Source organism: Mustela lutreola, chromosome 2 (assembly GCF_030435805.1).
Source record: "Mustela lutreola isolate mMusLut2 chromosome 2, mMusLut2.pri, whole genome shotgun sequence".
Classification (NCBI taxonomy): domain Eukaryota; kingdom Metazoa; phylum Chordata; class Mammalia; order Carnivora; family Mustelidae; genus Mustela; species Mustela lutreola.
In genome coordinates, this window is record NC_081291.1 from 89841662 (window position 1) to 89858395 (window position 16734).

The window sequence follows — 16734 nt, forward strand, 5'->3', positions numbered from 1 at the left end:
TTTATCAATTTTATTAATTCTTTCAAAGAACCAGCTCCTAGTTTCGTTGATTTGTTCTATTGTTTTTTTGGTTTCTATTTCATTGATTTCTGCTCTGATCTTTATGATTTCTCTTCTCCTGCTGGGCTTAGGGTTTCTTTCTTGTTCTTTCTCCAGCTCCTTTAGGTGTAGGGTTAGGTTGTGTACCTGAGACCTTTCTTGTTTCTTGAGAAAGGCTTGTACCGCTATATATTTTCCTCTCAGGACTGCCTTTGTTGTATCCCACAGATTTTGAACCGTTGTATTTTCATTATCATTTGTTTCCATGATTTTTTTCAATTCTTCTTTAATTTCCCGGTTGACCCATTCATTCTTTAGAAGGATACTATTTAGTCTCCATGTATTTGGGTTCTTTCCAAACTTCCTTTTGTTGTTGAGTTCTAGCTTTAGAGCATTGTGGTCTGAAAATATGCAGGGAATGATCCCAATCTTTTGATACCGGTTGAGTCCTGATTTAGGACCGAGGATGTGATCTATTCTGGAGAATGTTCCATGTGCACTAGAGAAGAATGTGTATTCTTTTGCTTTGGGATGAAATATTCTGAATATATCCGTGATGTCCATCTGGTCCAGTGTGTCGTTTAAGGCCTTTATTTCCTTGCTGATCTTTTGCTTGGATGACCTGTCCATTTCAGTGAGGGGAGTGTTAAAGTCCCCTACTATTATTGTATTATTGTTGATGTGTTTCTTTGATTTTGTTATTAATTGGTTTATATAGTTGGCTGCTCCCACGTTGGGGGCATAGATATTTAAAATTGTTAAATCTTCTTGTTGAACAGACCCTTTGAGTATGATATAGTGTCCTTCCTCATCTCTTATTATAGTCTTTGGCTTAAAATCTAATTGATCTGATATAAGGATTGCCACTCCTGCTTTCTTCTGATGTCCATTAGCATGGTAAATTCTTTTCCACCCCCTCACTTTAAATCTGGAGGTGTCTTCGGGCTTAAAATGAGTTTCTTGGAGGCAACATATAGATGGGTTTTGTTTTTTTATCCATTCTGATACCCTGTGTCTTTTGACAGGGGCATTTAGCCCATTCACATTCAGGGTAATTATTGAGAGATATGAATTTAGTGCCATTGTATTGCCTGTAAGGTGACTGTTACTGTATATGGTCTCTGTTCCTTTCTGATCTACCACTTGTAGGCTCTCTCTTTGCTTAGAGGACCCCTTTCAATATTTCCTGTAGAGCTGGTTTGGTATTTGCAAATTCTTTCAGTTGTTGTTTGTCCTGGAAGCTTTTAATCTCTCCTTCTATTTTTAATGATAGCCTAGCTGGATATAGTATTCTGGGCTGCATGTTTTTCTCGTTTAGTGCTCTGAAAATATCATGCCAGCTCTTTCTGGCCTGCCAGGTCTCTGTGGATAAGTCAGCTGCCAATCTAATATTTTTACCATTGTATGTTACAGACCTCTTTTCCCGGGCTGCTTTCAGGATTTTCTCTTTGTCACTGAGACTTGTAAATTTTACTATTAGGTGACGGGGTGTGGGCCTATTCTTATTGATTTTGAGGGGCGTTCTCTGAACCTCCTGAATTTTGATGCTCATTCCCTTTGCCATATTGGGGAAATTCTCCCCAATAATTCTCTCCAGTATACCTTCTGCTCCCCTCTCTCTTTCTTCTTCTTCTGGAATTCCAATTATTCTAATGTTGTTTCGTCTTATGGTGTCACTTATCTCTCGAATTCTCCCCTCGTGGTCCAGTAGCTGTTTGTCTCTCTTTTGCTCAGCTTCTTTATTCTCTGTCATTTGGTCTTCTATATCACTAATTCTTTCTTCTGCCTCATTTATCCTAGCAGTTAGAGCCTCCATTTTTTATTGCACCTCATTAATAGCTTTTTTGATTTCAACTTGGTTAGATTTTAGTTCTTTTATTTCTCCAGAAAGGGCTTTTATATCTCTCGAGAGGGTTTCTCTAATATCTTCCATGCCTTTTTCGAGCCCGGCTAGAACCTTGAGAATTGTCATTCTGAACTCTAGATCTGACATATTACCGATGTCTGTATTGATTAGGTCCCTAGCCTTCGGTACTGCCTCTTGTTCTTTTTTTTGTGTTGAAATTTTACGTCTTGTCATTTTGTCCAGATAAGAGTAAATGAAGGGGCAAGTAAAATACTAAAAGGGTGGCAACAAGCCCAGGAAAATATGCTTTAACCAAATTAGAAGAGATCCAAAATCGTGAGTGGGGAGAAAGGGGATAAAAAGAGGTTCAAAAAGGAAGAAAGAAAAAAAAAAAAAGAAAAATGAAAAAGAAAAAAAAGAAAAGAAAAGAAAAGAATTTTTTTAAAAAAGAAAACACCTAAGAAAAATGTAAAAAAGGAAAAATATATATATTAGATAAACTAGTAAAAAATCGTTAAAAATGAAAAAGGTAACAGTTAAAAAAAAAATTTTACCCGAACGCGAGAAGAAAAAAAAAAATGAAAAAGAAAAAATTAAATTAACTGCAAGACTAAAAAAAAAAATCACAGGAAAAAAGCCATGAGTTCCGTGCTTGGCTTTCTCCTCCTCTGGGATTCTGCTGCTCTCCTTGGTATTGAAACCGCACTCCTTGGTAGGTGAACTTGGTCTCGGCTGGATTTCTTGTTGATCTTCTGGGGGAGGGGCCTGTTGTAGTGATTCTCAAGTGTCTTTGCCCCAGGCGGAATTATACCGCCCTTATCCGGGGCCGGGGTGAGTAATCCGCTCGGGTTTGCTTTCAGGAGCTTTCGTTCCCTGAGCGCTTTCCGTAGAGTTCCGGAGGACGGGAATACAAATGGCGGCCTCCTGGTCTCGGGCCGGAGGAGCTGAGAGCCCAGGGCCCCACTCCTCAGTGCGCCCTCAGAGAACAGCGCCCAGTTACTCCCGTCTGCCTGACCTCCGGCCGCGCTCCGAGCTCACCGAGCCTGTGACCGGTTCAAGGTGACACCGAGCTGTGAGCTTACTGTCGGCTCTGTCTCTGCAGCCGGCTTTCCCGTTCCAATACCCGCAAGCTCTGCGACACTCAGACACCCCCGATCCTTCTGTGACCCTGCGGGACCTGAGGCCACGCTGACCCCGCGTGGGCTTCGCCCCGGTTTAGCCTCTGGAGCGATGTCCCTCAGCGGAACAGACTTTTAAAAGTCCTGATTTTGTGCGTGGTTGCTCCGCCGCTTGCCGGGAGCCGGCCCCTCCCCCCGGGGTCTATCTTCCCGTCGCTTTCGATTCACTTCTCCGCCGGTCCTACCTTTCAGAAAGTGGTTGATTTTCTGTTTCCAGAATTGCTGTTCTTCTTCTCTTCGATCTGCCGATGGATTTTCAGGTGTTTGCAATCTTTAGATAAGCTATCTAGCTGATCTCCGGCTAGCTGAAGCAGTCTCAGCTTGCTACTTCTCCGCCATCTTGACTCCTCCCTCTCTCTTACAATTTTTTATATTTTTGTAGTGCCAGTTATTTTTCCTTCATCATTTCTGATTTTATTTATTTGAGTCCTCTGTCTTTTTTATTGATGAGTCTGGCTAAAGGTTTATCAACTTTATCTTTTCAAAGCATCAGCTCTTGGTTTCATCAATATTTTCTATTTTTTTCCATAGTCTCTATTTCATTTATTTTCACTCTAATCTTTTATTATTTCCTTCCTCCTACTAGCTTTAGTCTTTGTTTTGTTTTGTTTTGTTTGTTTTTGTGTTTGTTTTTTTGTAGTTCCTTTAGGTGTAGTGTTAGGTTGTTCATTTGAGATTTTTGTGTGTTTCTTGATATAGGTCCGTATCGCTATAAACTTCCTTTTTAGAAATGCTTTTGATACATCCCAGAGATTTTGGACCATTGTGTTTTTATTTTATTTTGTATTTTTTTAAAGATTTTATTTATTTATTTGAGAGAGAGAGAGCGCGCGCACACAAGTGGGGAAGCAGTGAAAAAGGGCAGAGAGAGAAACAGATACCCCACTGAGCAGGGAGCCTGACACAAGGCTGGATTCCAGGACCCTGAGATCATGCCCTGAGCTGAAGGCAAATGCTTAGCCAACTGAACCACCCAAGCAACAGTTTCTTTTGTATTTTAAATGCATGTTTTATTCTAAGGACAGATCTGAGAAAGGTGAGAGTGCAGAACCTAAGAGTGAGAACAGCTCACAGGTGAAGGAGAATAAGCAAACACTGGAGAGATGACCATTCTGCTAGACTGGCTGTACTGTACGGCTTCTGCATGGGAAATGTGAGAATACCTTTTTAGATCCTGGTAGGATTGGTATTCTGATTTGAGGACCCACACCCAGGACTGAGCCACTTTCCTCTTGGGCTCTATCTCTTTGCACTAAGCTAATCAGTGATCTCCTGTCACCTCCCAACTCTCTTAACTCATTAGAGCCAATCACAAAAGAGGCCCAAGAAAGCCATTAGCTCAGGGCTAAACATGAGGGGCCTCAAAGTTCACTTTGAGTGTTCACTTTGCCTTCAAATGAGATTATATCTATCCATCATAGTAAATTTATGTTTAAAAAACATTGACTTGTAAATGTTAACATTTAAAATGTCACAGTTTTTATAGCCTTGTCTTGGCATTTCTTCATCTTATAATACACTGGGAGTTTAAAAAAAAAGAAATCACAGTGGCCTGCAGTTTCCCAATCTTTGGGAGGTCTGCCTCTCTCCCACGTCCATGTCTGTTCTTTTTATTGGATAATGTTTTTATAGTGTTTGTGGTTTTTTTTAAAATAAAAGTTTAGAAGTAATAGAAATGGAATATGAAGAGGTGTTTGGCTCCGTGTGCTTTCTGTCTCAGCCAATAGATGTTTAGTGGTCGCTGGTCCAATGACTAGACATGTTGAGTAAGCTGATTTGAAGACCCACACCCAGGACTGAGCTGTGGAGATATGGAGAGAAATCAGAATTACCAGAATGTGATTCTCTTATTTTGGCCCCTAGATCAGAAGCATCAGCAACTCCAGGAACTAATTCAAAAATGCAAATTATCAGGCCCCACCTGAATCTCAAAATGAGAATCCCCAAACTTTCTATATGGGTTTTATCAATGGTGTTTTAATAAGCCCTCCAGGCTAGTCTAATAAATATTAAAGTTTGAGACCACAACTCTAATTAGAAGAGTCATTCAATCATTTAAGCCTTTTCTTCTCCTGGAGTAACAATTTCTATGAATACATGGTAGATTTTAGGAGCCCTGAGAGTTGGCATCTTAAAATGGACAGGAAACAGGAATCTGTTATCTAGGCCAGTGTTTCTCAAACTTTAATAGACACACACATCCCCTGGAGGTCTTATTACTATGAAGATTCTCATTTCAGGAATATTGTATTAGGGGCCTAGGAGTCTGCACTTCTAACAAGGTCCCAGGAGATGATGATGGTCTCAAGATCATGCTTTAAGTCGCATGGTTTTAGTAGAAACAGGATCCAGCCGAGGAGCATCGGAGGCATGAGCAAGCAGGTTGCCAGTGCTCAGGAAATGTAGGGAGAGGCCTTAATCAATTCTGACATAGGTGTGATCACTTACGACTTAATGTGGGTGTCCAGGGGTTCTCTACAGAGATGAGAAACTTTAGGGAAACATCTGCTTAGCAACTAGGAAACCTGTGAGAGATCAAGGATGTAGGGTGAAGATTAAGAAGACCCCTCATTAAGAAGAGCTGACAGGGGAGAAGGACTCATATTAATTTAATAAACATTTGTTAATCCCTGACTTTATGTCTAATACCAAGTAACCTCAAGGAATTTGTGATCTGCTACAGAAGGGAGAATAACCAATCCAGACTACCAGTAACTAACCCTTCAGCAGGAATTTGCTTATCAGTGCCTGCATCTCTAGAAAGTGCAATTAGGATGGGGAGAGACTGGTAGATAATGGAACCTCCAAACAGCAGCCCTAAGTACCTGTCCTAGCCTCTGAGCAGTCAGGTGGGGTCAGGGTAATGACTTAAGGGATCGGGATCGGGAAGAAAGAAGGAAGATAGAGTAAGTAAAATGAGTCCCCCAGACTGTTTACAGGTAAGTGATGAGGTGAAAAGGAAACCAGTACCACTGCTGCCTTTTAGGAACTGGTTCACTCTGACTTTCTTGATGATGTATTTCAGCTTACAGATTCGTGGTCTTCCCTCAATCCAGAATCACATACTTTTCAGCTTGATGTTATGCTTCATGTCACTTCTTCCAACAATGTGTATAAATGCTTTAGAAGCTTTATGCAGAGGAATTTGAAAAGTGTTACTCAGAGAGGTTAAGATCCCATTGGTATTTGAAATGGTCTATGACAATTTGAAAAAAAAATAAGTCACACAAGTTTTTGTTTTTTAATGAGTTTCAGATTAGGGAGGATAAGAGCAATTATTTTTAGCAATTCTCTGTATGCTCTTTTAGAAGACTGATTTGATCATAATTCCCTTTCCAAACGTAAAATGACAGAACAAAGCCTATTTACGGACTTTCTAGAAGTAAAAATTATCTGTAGTATGAATAAAGAGTGGTGTTCACGGAGCCTAAAATTAAATTTCCCAACATAACCACCAACTGTCCATTAATTCTTCATGGTGTTGTTTATAGGCAGTAGTGGCTTCCACATAATTTTCTCAAGGAAATGTCCAGTAGCAACTGAATACTAGTGGAGCCCAGGCAAGTGATAGGATAGAAAAATCTGCTCTTAGCTACTTTTACTCCCATAGTCCTTTCAAGGCAGGACTCATATTCTAACTGCATACTGGTTGGACTCTCAAAGAGAGCACATCCTATTCATACAACGAAATCTGTATTGAAGGAATACCATATTTTATAGGGTTATTTGAATTTGCCGGTAAGTCACACATTCTAAAATTCTTAGCCCTTGAAATACCATACTTGTAAACTAAATAGCAGGTATACATTTAAAAGAGGGGTGTTTGAGTGTGTGTGTGTGTATTTGTGTGTGTGTGAGTGACAGAGAGAGAGAAAATATTTAAAGATTATACGGCTTCTGAACATATGATGGTCATCTTCTATCCTCAGTATTCTCATGAGAAAAATGCACAAGCTCTGTTTTCTATTCAGACTATTTTTGCAAAGGGTATATTACAGTTGTTCTGACAAAACAGCTTCAAACATTTGCCAAAGAGAATAAATTACAGTAGGAATGGGTGGTAATTATTAGGAACTTATTTTTGGAATAAGAAACCTTCCTTAATAAAGGGCTATGTACTGCCCTCTGAAAGGAATAGAGAATTTTCCCCAAAGTCAAAAACATATTTTTAACAGTTGGTGTACATATCCTGTGGGGGTTAAATTAAGTTTAACATGTGTTCCCAGAAAGCTAAATTCAAGCTGGGTTCAGCCCATGGATTACAAGGTGCACATAGAAATCAAATTTGAGTTCTGTAAAGATAATAACTAATTCAGAGTTTCAGTTCCTTCTACTTTTGAAGCAGAGTTTAATGGGCTTGAAGTATTCAAATCTTTCTGTAACCCATGCAGATCCCAAACATTTTTTAAGAGTACTGAATTGAAATAGTATTAGATACAGAAAAAAATTCGTGAATAGGCTAAGCACCTTCCAATAATATATTCTGCAGCACTGTTAAGAATGTGAAATTGGAAAAAATGCTTTATTTTGGCTTCCATCTTTTGTAGCTCTATTCTGCAAAAAAGAAAGAATTAAAGATGAGAATGCCTTGTGACCCTAATTATAAGAACTGCAATATTTGGTTTTAATTTTAAGACTATTTTCACAGAGTTGATATAAAGGAAAACTCAGGGTAAATTAATTTAAAAAGAAGTGGGTGTAAAGGACCACAATATAAGACGAGCCTCAACTTCATCAAAGAGCTACCAACCACAGAGATGAACGCTTTGGTTTGCTATTGTTTTCCTCTGATACTAATACAGAATTTGGATTCTGTGTTTATTCTCTACCCTGCTTGGGTTATTTAAAAATTAATTGTTAGCTTTGAAAAGTACGAGTGAACAGAAGGCAAAAAAGCAAAATTAATATCATTAAACAAAAATCTAACATTGCTCTATTGTGTTCTAGTATGCTTGTCCAGTGCTATCATTTTGTGATCACAAGTTGCTTAAGATACCCTTATAATGTTTGTTAAATTAAATTGAATATACCTTTTTTATTTTACTTGTTCTTTTAAGCTGGCTATGCCTATATCTTACTAAAAGAGTTGTTAAAGGAAAAGGAAATTAAGATATGGTATAGACATTTCTTTCTGCATGTATAACCTACTACAGCCATGTTGGATGAAGTATGAACCTCAAATTGGTCATTGTCATAAACTACTAAAAAAAAATGGATTTCTCTTAGTGTTTCCATGGGTCATTCACCAAGCAATAATACCATCAGGAGTTACTGATCCCCTGGGGATAGCAGCTTAATTACACAGAAATTTTAAATTGAGAATAGTGGTATAATTGTAGACATAGAAACAGTCCTGTCTTTGGGTGGTTTATTATTAAATTTAATACCTCAGATGGTCTTTTTTGTTTGTGTAGATTTTAATTACTAAGTAGCTCTGGTAAAATATGAATTATTGTATTATCACAAGTGATAAAATGTGTACGGTTATGAGCATTGCAATCTGCAGGTGTAACAGACATAAAGCAAGATTAATAGTATGAAGCAATTAAACTGAAGCTATCTTGAAGGGGAAAAGAAAACCTTAATGCTGCCCTTAAATGTAAGTTAAACTTGTGCTAAATATTTTTAACTGCAATAAAAGCATGTTAATTTTAGGAGTGACTTCTTTCTAAGACCTCATTTCTTCGAGTAAGTTTTCCTTTCTAAGAATACAAAAGCTTACTGAAATAATTTCTGCTGGTAACTCATTCCATAAAGAACGGAATTTTTCCTTGGCTTTTAAGCTCAATGAAGAAAGCCCAAAATAGCACAGGAAATTTTGTGTGTGGTGAATATATGTATGAACTAAATCCAGTAGGGATTAAAATGATTAAATTATTGATAAGGTCATTGTTGGTCCCAAAGCTTTCCATTAGTCATACAGTACTACTTAAATATTTTGAGAATTTGGCTTTAATTTTCCTATAATCGCATATAAGATACAGGAAACTGTGTTTTGCTTTAATTTTATACCCTTGCATGTATAACAGTCTTATATAAAAGGAACATGCCAAGCATCTAATAATAAATTTTTTTCCTTATGTGTTTCTGGGTTTTTTTTTTTTCCACTTCCTGAATTATTTTTATGTTGCCTCTAACAAGATCACTGCCTGTATTTTCAATTTAGCTACACCTTTGCCTCTCGGTAACATGACAGGTGGCTTCACAGTGAGTTTATGAAGACCTTGGTAAACACATAGAGCACTCAGCAAAGTGTACAGAGCTCTTTACAAAGAACTTTCTGGATAGTTCTCTTTTTCTGTCTCCTGTCTCTCTTCATCTGTCTCTCTGTGTCTCTGTCTCTCTGTCTCTCTCTCTCTCTCTCTCACACACACACACAGAATTTGGTTTTTGCCCTGGAATTATTTAGCAGTGTACTTGACAAGGTGAAACTTCAAAAATAAAGCAATGTGAAACATTTATAAAGCAGCACATCATAGATTACATATTAAATATAAAAGTACTGAGGACTTACGTCGTGTGTAGTTTTGATGATATGTTTTATTCAATGTAGATGACAATATATTTGCAGTTCTCCCTCTTGACAGTGCTGCAGTGGAGATTGCTGCACGTAGGTATCTATGGGGTCATTTTTGAAGCTAAGCTAACAAAACCTCAAGCAGCAGGAAAGTTGCATGACTTTGAGCAGTAACGGGGCATTTTGTTACAGAAATAACAGGAAACAAATAATTTCTTTAAAAGGAGAGGGGTATTTTCTTCTTTCCTTCTTCCCCCTCCCTTCCTTTCTCTCTCTCTCTCTTTTTTTCTCTCTCTCTCCCTTCTTTCCCCCTCTCTCCCTCCATCTCTCTCTCTCCTTTCCTTCCTTCTTTCCTTCCCTCCCTCCTTCTCTCTCCTTTTTCCCCCTCTCTCGCCCTTTCTTTCCTCTCTCTTTCCCTCTTTCTTTCTTCCTCTTTCCATTCTTTCCTTCCTTCCTCTCCTCTCTCTTTCTCTCTCTCTTTCTTCCTTTCCCTCCCTCCCTCCGTCTTTCTTTGTTTTTCTTTCGTTCTTTCTTTCTGTCTTTCTTTCTAGCACTGATGAAACCAAAGCTGTGATTTTCCATAAGAAAACGACAGGACTTTGAGCTTTAAGCAAGGGGCAAAGAGATGGTATTGTATTCTCTGTGGAGAATATCAGACCATCAGGGGTTTTTAGTTCTTTGTTTGTTTGTTTGTTTGTTTGTTTTTGCTAAATGATATCTATTTTAGCATGAGAGACGTCAACTTTTTTCAAAAGTCATTTTCCTTTTAATGAGAGATAGCAGGAAAAACAAAATTTTCCTCCCACACATAAGAAAGATAAGCAAAAATAATGTCCTTCAGGAAACACCAGCCTTAGTTACGTAAGTGGGCTTATTCAAATAAGGAAAGTATTAAAATAACCTCCAAGAATGAAAGGAGTGAGTTCAAGGCACAGTACAATTTATAAGTATGATTCTTTTTTTTTTTTTTTTTGGTTGTTGTAATTCTTTGAGTTTAGTTGACACAATGCTACATTAGTTTCAGATGGACAACATAGTGATTCAACAAGTTTACACATTATGCTATGCTCACGTCAAGTGTGTAGCTACCATTATATAGGTGTAATTCTTCAATTTTGTACTGACATCCAAATTTGAACCAGAAGGATCAGCTAAATGTCAGAATTTTCTATTTTGAAACTGCCAAAATTTGCCTGTCCACTAAACCAAGATAATTCTTTTTTTAAAAGATTTTATTTATTTATTTGGGGGATGGGGAGATAGAGAACAAGCTGGAGGGAGGAGCAGAGGGAGAGGGAGAAGCCGACTCCCCACTAAGCAGGAAGCTGGACATGGCACTCGAAGCCAGGACCCTGGAATTGTGACCTGAGCCAAAGAACAGACATTTAACCCACTAAGCCACCCAGGCGCCCCAGCCAAGATAATTCTTAATTATATTACTTTTCAGCTTATTGAAATATAATTGACATAAAATTGTAAGCTATTTAAAAGTGTACATTGTAATGATTTGCTGTATGTATCCGTTGTGAAAGGATTCCTCCCATCTTAATTAGCATATAATATACATCACCTCACACATTTTCTTTATTCATTCTTTCATTCATTCATTCATTTATGGTGGGAATATTTTAGTTCTCTTGGCAAATTTCAATTATCAATAATACAGTGTTACCAACCACAGTCAGCATGTTATATTTTAAATGTAATTTTTTTGATGAATTTTTCTTCCAGTTGAATCAGTTGAATAACTGTAAATGACCACATCTGTTCTAGTCATTTAAAAATGCAGATACAATTATAAGTTTAAAGATTCTTTAAACAGATGCCTAAAATGGTTTAATCCAGCTACTTTTGGATTTGCCCGTTCTGTGCTTCCCCTGATACTCCTTGCAAGACCAGTTAATTCTGTCATTAAGAAGAACATCCTATGTAATTTAGAGATATTTTGGTGCTTAGAATAGTAAATATTGGCATTTGTAATTTGAAAGAATTAAAAATGTGTGGAGAAAGAATGTTTTTCCCTGAATTACCTAACTGCAGGCAATATTAGACCAAAAAAATAATTTATTTTAGTCACCTCTCATAGTGGAAGTAGAATAAGAATTAAAAGATAAATAAAAATTGTAAATGATACTGTAACATTTTTAAAAAGATAAATGTTACTTAGGCATTCAATCTTTTTCCTGAAAAATTGAGTTTCATAATTTAAGATGTAATTGAAAATAGAGTTTAATTATTCTATTGATTAATTTGATAATGTGAATGAAAGAATTTTAGTATTCAATTGTATGGTATGTGGTTCCTAATAACTGTGATACATTTGTGTAATTCTACACTATATTATCACAGCTTTGATTTCTCCTTAAATATGATACTCCCTGAAGAAAGTATTTTAATTCAGGGCGGGGGTGGGGGGGGTGGTTGGTGCTCACTTTAACCCCACAGATGGTTATATTTGGTTTCTAATTTTGTGAAGAGGTAATCTGTTTTAACTAATTTTTTTCAAGAATTCCCTCTCTTCTGTGCTACTTAGTATACTAGAAATTTAGAATTTTTTATTCTTTGTTATATGCCAGAACCACATAGAATTCTAGCTGAAATTCCTGTAGAAAGGTTTGTGTAAGGAAATTGTAGCCATGTTATATACAATTAGATGTAAGTGGATAAAAAATGGATATCAAAGTGAATTATTTTTATTTTCTTCCAAGAATTATTTATGAGTAGCTTAGGGTTTGTTGAAAGTTTGAAGTATAGCTGTTTATGATGTATAATTATATGCAGATCTTGTTCAGTATTCTTATAAGCTACCCAGATGTGCTTACAGCACAGATACTCATTTTCCTGGCCATAGAAGTGACTCTTCTATAAACAGCCCTAAAAAGATAACCTCACTAATAAGGTGTATCTATTCTAAAGTTAAAGTATTGCTATTTGTTTCATTTGAAATAGCTGTCTGTGCCTGACAATGTATATATTTTTGCTTTTTTAACCACATTTTAAAATATTTACCTTAAAATAAGAGTGAAATGTGCGAATGCAGGTTTCTACTTGGTTATAGTTAATTGCTGTACAATTATTTGCAACACCACCCCCCAAATCAATAGTGATGATAAAATTTTAGAAAATTCTATTTTTTAAAATTCCTAACCTTACTTATGAGGCAACTGTCAAACCACTCTGCATTCATTTTCCTCTTTGCCTTTTGAGATTTAGGATTTGTATTAAATATGAAAGATTTCTACCTTTTAAAATATCATGGTAGTGTTTTATATGTATAGAAATAAACTTCAACGATTGTGGCCCAGTTATAAAATTACAAAATTCATTTGAAAGCTTAAAACTTGGATTTTACTGTATTATATATTTGATATATAGTATTTGCCTTGTGTGATCAATTAAAAATTACCATTTTTTTCACAAGTATAGAAGAAAATGATTCCTCTTTATATTACTTCCAGAAGTACACATTTCTGAATTTTGGTGTTGTTTCTTTCCAGACGATGGGTCCGGCTACTGTTTGGACGAGAGTTCCCCCTGCAGGATCTTCTGGTGGTCTGGGATGCCTTGTTTGCAGATGGCCTCAGCCTGAGTTTAGTTGATTATATCTTCATAGCCATGTTACTCTACATCCGAGATGCTCGTAAGTGTTAATGACCTTGCCTACATCCAAGTTGGTGGTCCTAATTTTTTTAATGTATTTTATCTTTTAAATATACTTGTTCTTTTATTCTGAATTACTGTACCTGCATTTTTATAGTAGGTAATATATTGAGCATATTAATATCTTTTTTGTTAGTTAACTATGTACCTATTGGGAGATGTGGGTGATTTTGTCCTGAGAGAATTAGACTATTCTTCAGAGCCATTTTTCTAAAGACTTTACTCCTGCTTTAATCTCCTCATTACACACATTTGTGAAATGCACAAATAAAAAGCCCGCATTTCAGATATGTTTAGAGCTCCACCTTCTGACAGGTAGGGAGTATTCAAAGATATTTATCAAGAGATTGGAGCTATTTTTATAGTATCAGCAACTTGCCAATAAAAAATAAATATTACATTTAAAGATATTTTAACTTCTTCTCAGTTATATTTTGGCCAAATGTATTTCTCAGTAGATTGCCAAATGGTAGACGTATTCCTATCTCCTGAGATCTACCTTAGGACGCTTGCCATAGCTGGGAAGCCGGTGCCTGTCTGGAGTACCCTGATAATCTTCAGCTCGAAGAAAATACCAGAGCATGTTTTAAATTTCGAAATACCTCAAATTGTTTTCCTTCTCAAAAAAATAATCTGTCCACAAAACAAGATTTGTAAGCCAAAATATAGTTAGGAAGATTGCACAAAGTGATGATTAAATAGGGAATAAGAAAAAAAAACTCTTAGGAGTAGGACTTTGTCAGAACATAAACTGTTTGGAATCATTCATAATCTTGACTGTTTCACTGCTGTGTGGTTCTCTTTATTTGTTCACTGAATACCAGTGGCACCAGATGCTCTTGTTGTGCCTCTGGTGACGCTAATAATATTCTTTAAAATTTTAGATTATACTTTTTTAATGCCCTCAAAATTACTTGAATGAACAAGTGACAGGAGCACCACATTTTATCCAAAAATTGTGGGTTTTTTCTGTGCCTCGAAGGTCAAATAGTTTGGGTTTTGACAGACTAAGTGAAAACTTCCTTCTTTCTAAGTCGGAGCTAATCATATAAGAACATGGAAATCATAAGAACTAACATCTGGAAAGTAGAGAAAGATGTTTGGGTAGATTTGATGGATATTAGATTTTAGAATATTCGATACTAAGCTCTCATTTTAAAGTAGTAATGAATTTTTAATGTAAATAATAAAAAAAAAACCCAAAAGGAATGAGTAGCCTCTCTTATTATAAAAGGGGTTTAAGATAATCTTTCCACAATATTTTCCAATTCAAACAACTGTTGAAATGTATTCTGATTTTCTTTAATCTTAAACAATGGAGTATTTGCTCTTTTCTTAACTTTGGTATATCACAACTAGATATCTTTTTAAAATTTAATCCTGTTTCCTATGCTAAGATTTCATTAATTTTGTAAAACAGGCAAATTTTTGGTAACTGAAGACCTTACACATTTTCAGTCCATCTATTGATGTTATAGAATCTATGGGCAGATGTGGACAAATGCAAGGATAATGAAGTTGTGTATTCATTTCAATATTTAGACTAGTTTATTTTAATTTGTCTGGTCGAATCCAGAACCATGGATGAGAGCTCCTAAAAATAGGATGATTATTAAATATTAAGGGCCATTGCCCCTATGCTCAAGAAGTTTTTCAATAGTAGGAAAGAGTGACATAATCAATTGTAAACTAATATATCCAGTGCTGTGGTTGAGGTATGGATAGGTAATAGGAAAATTTAAAGGAGAGGCAGTGAGGGGCACCTGGGTGGCTCAGTTGGTTGAGCGTCTGCGTTCAGCTCAGGTCATGATCTCAGGGTCTTGAGATCGAGCCCCGCGTTGCCTGTATGTGTATATAGGCATTTGGTATTAGAGTGCAAAGGGAGACCAACAGGTTATGAGACCAAAGAAAGTGAACAGGGATAGGATCATTATAGATATCTTTATCCGATGAGTAATAGGAAGCTCTTGAAAGGTTCACAGCAAAAGTACAGTCAGTGTTAGATCACTCTGGTGGCCCTGTGGAAAACAGACTTAAGGGAGACAAGAGTAGAGTAAGGAAGTAAGATAAAAGGTAAGACAGAAGTCCAAGGGGAAAACTATAGATTAGAGAAATCCTCAAAACCAAAGTCAGTACGTCTTGGTGCATAAATATGATGGGTGAGGGAGAACAGGAAGTCTAAAATGATATCCAGCTTAGAGAGTTGAGTGGCTAGGTAATATGCATAACTTGGATAGGAAATGAAAGGATTAGCAGGTTTTAGGAATGGAAATGATTATGTTTTGGCCCTACTGAACTTGAGATCTATGAGAAATCACAACCTGAAGATTTGGAAAATAAAGCTCAATGTCACAGTCAGGGCTACAGATTCAGTTTTGCAAATGGTTAATAGGTATGTGTTAGTTAAAACCATAATAGTAGATGTGACCCCTAAGAATAGGGTAACCATATATCCTGATTTGTTTGGGGCAGTCTTGATTTACACCTGCTAGTCAAGAGTGGTAATTACTAATCTTCCCTCCCTCCTTCACTCTCAAAAGCATCCTATTAGGATGATAAGAATTACACACTCAGCCTACCTAAGGCAGGTGCTTACAGAAAAAGAAGATGGGCAAAGATGGAACTCTGAAGTTGACCTCAGTGTTTAAGGCACCAGAGAAGGAAGGGCTTGTGTTGTAACCTCACAGGATTGTGTTATCTGAGCCAAGGGAAGTCATGTGGGTTGGGAATACTGAGGTATAAAAAGGTCAGGCAGGAAATGCCCATTCAGACTTGGCCCTCTGGAGGGACAGTCATCAAATACCTTTGCCAGAATGGTTTAGTGGAGTGGTAAAGCAGAGGCTGGATTATGATGGGTTGAGAAGTGACTGGACGGTTAAGTATAATAGCTTTTCCTACAGTTTTGTTGTCATTCCTCTTGTCTTCTGTATAAATTACAGTTTCAACTAAAAAGTCAATTAAATGAAAAGGAAAAAAATGTGGGGATAGCATGTGTAGAATAATCTTTAAAGAAAGCGGAGCAAAGGAGAAGAAAGATGTAACTAGGGATCAGTGCAGAGGCAAGGAAGGGTGGATGGGTGTCTTTAGGATGAGATCAGGGTACACTGGAGGTGGGGGAGAACCAACCAAGGGTTTACTTTTCAATCAGTCTTAAGTTCTATAAAGGATCAGTACTAGTTTTTCCCTGCCCCATTGATGAGATCTAAGAAAAGATAAATGATCCTGTTTACTTGTGGTTTTTTTACTTGTTTATTGTTGTTCACACCCACTCCTCTATCCCACATCAAGAGACCAGATTTTGTCTGTCTTGGTTTCCTTGCTATATCCTGGCATCCAGAACAGGGCCCAGTACATAGCGATCTTGACAAATATTTTTTGAGTGAAATAATTGAAGAAATAAGGGCTTAGAGACAGTGGAATGAAGTCAGGAATCCTGTGGCAGACTGGCTGGGGAGCAGGAATAAAAACTGGTGCTGATCGAGGAAGAATGTAAT

The 16734-nt window shown here is 37.0% G+C and overlaps 1 protein-coding gene across 8 annotated transcripts in view; it reads left to right on the forward strand.

The window, feature by feature from the left end:
- TBC1D5 (TBC1 domain family member 5) overlaps positions 1 to 16734 on the forward strand; it is a 564199-nt gene that overhangs the window by 405157 nt on the left and 142308 nt on the right. For all 8 annotated transcript variants that reach the window (XM_059162522.1, XM_059162530.1, XM_059162525.1 and 5 more), the window contains one exon: positions 13078 to 13220. In XM_059162522.1, coding sequence (XP_059018505.1) covers positions 13078 to 13220 — 143 coding nt within the window. The remainder of the gene's footprint in view (positions 1 to 13077; positions 13221 to 16734) is intronic.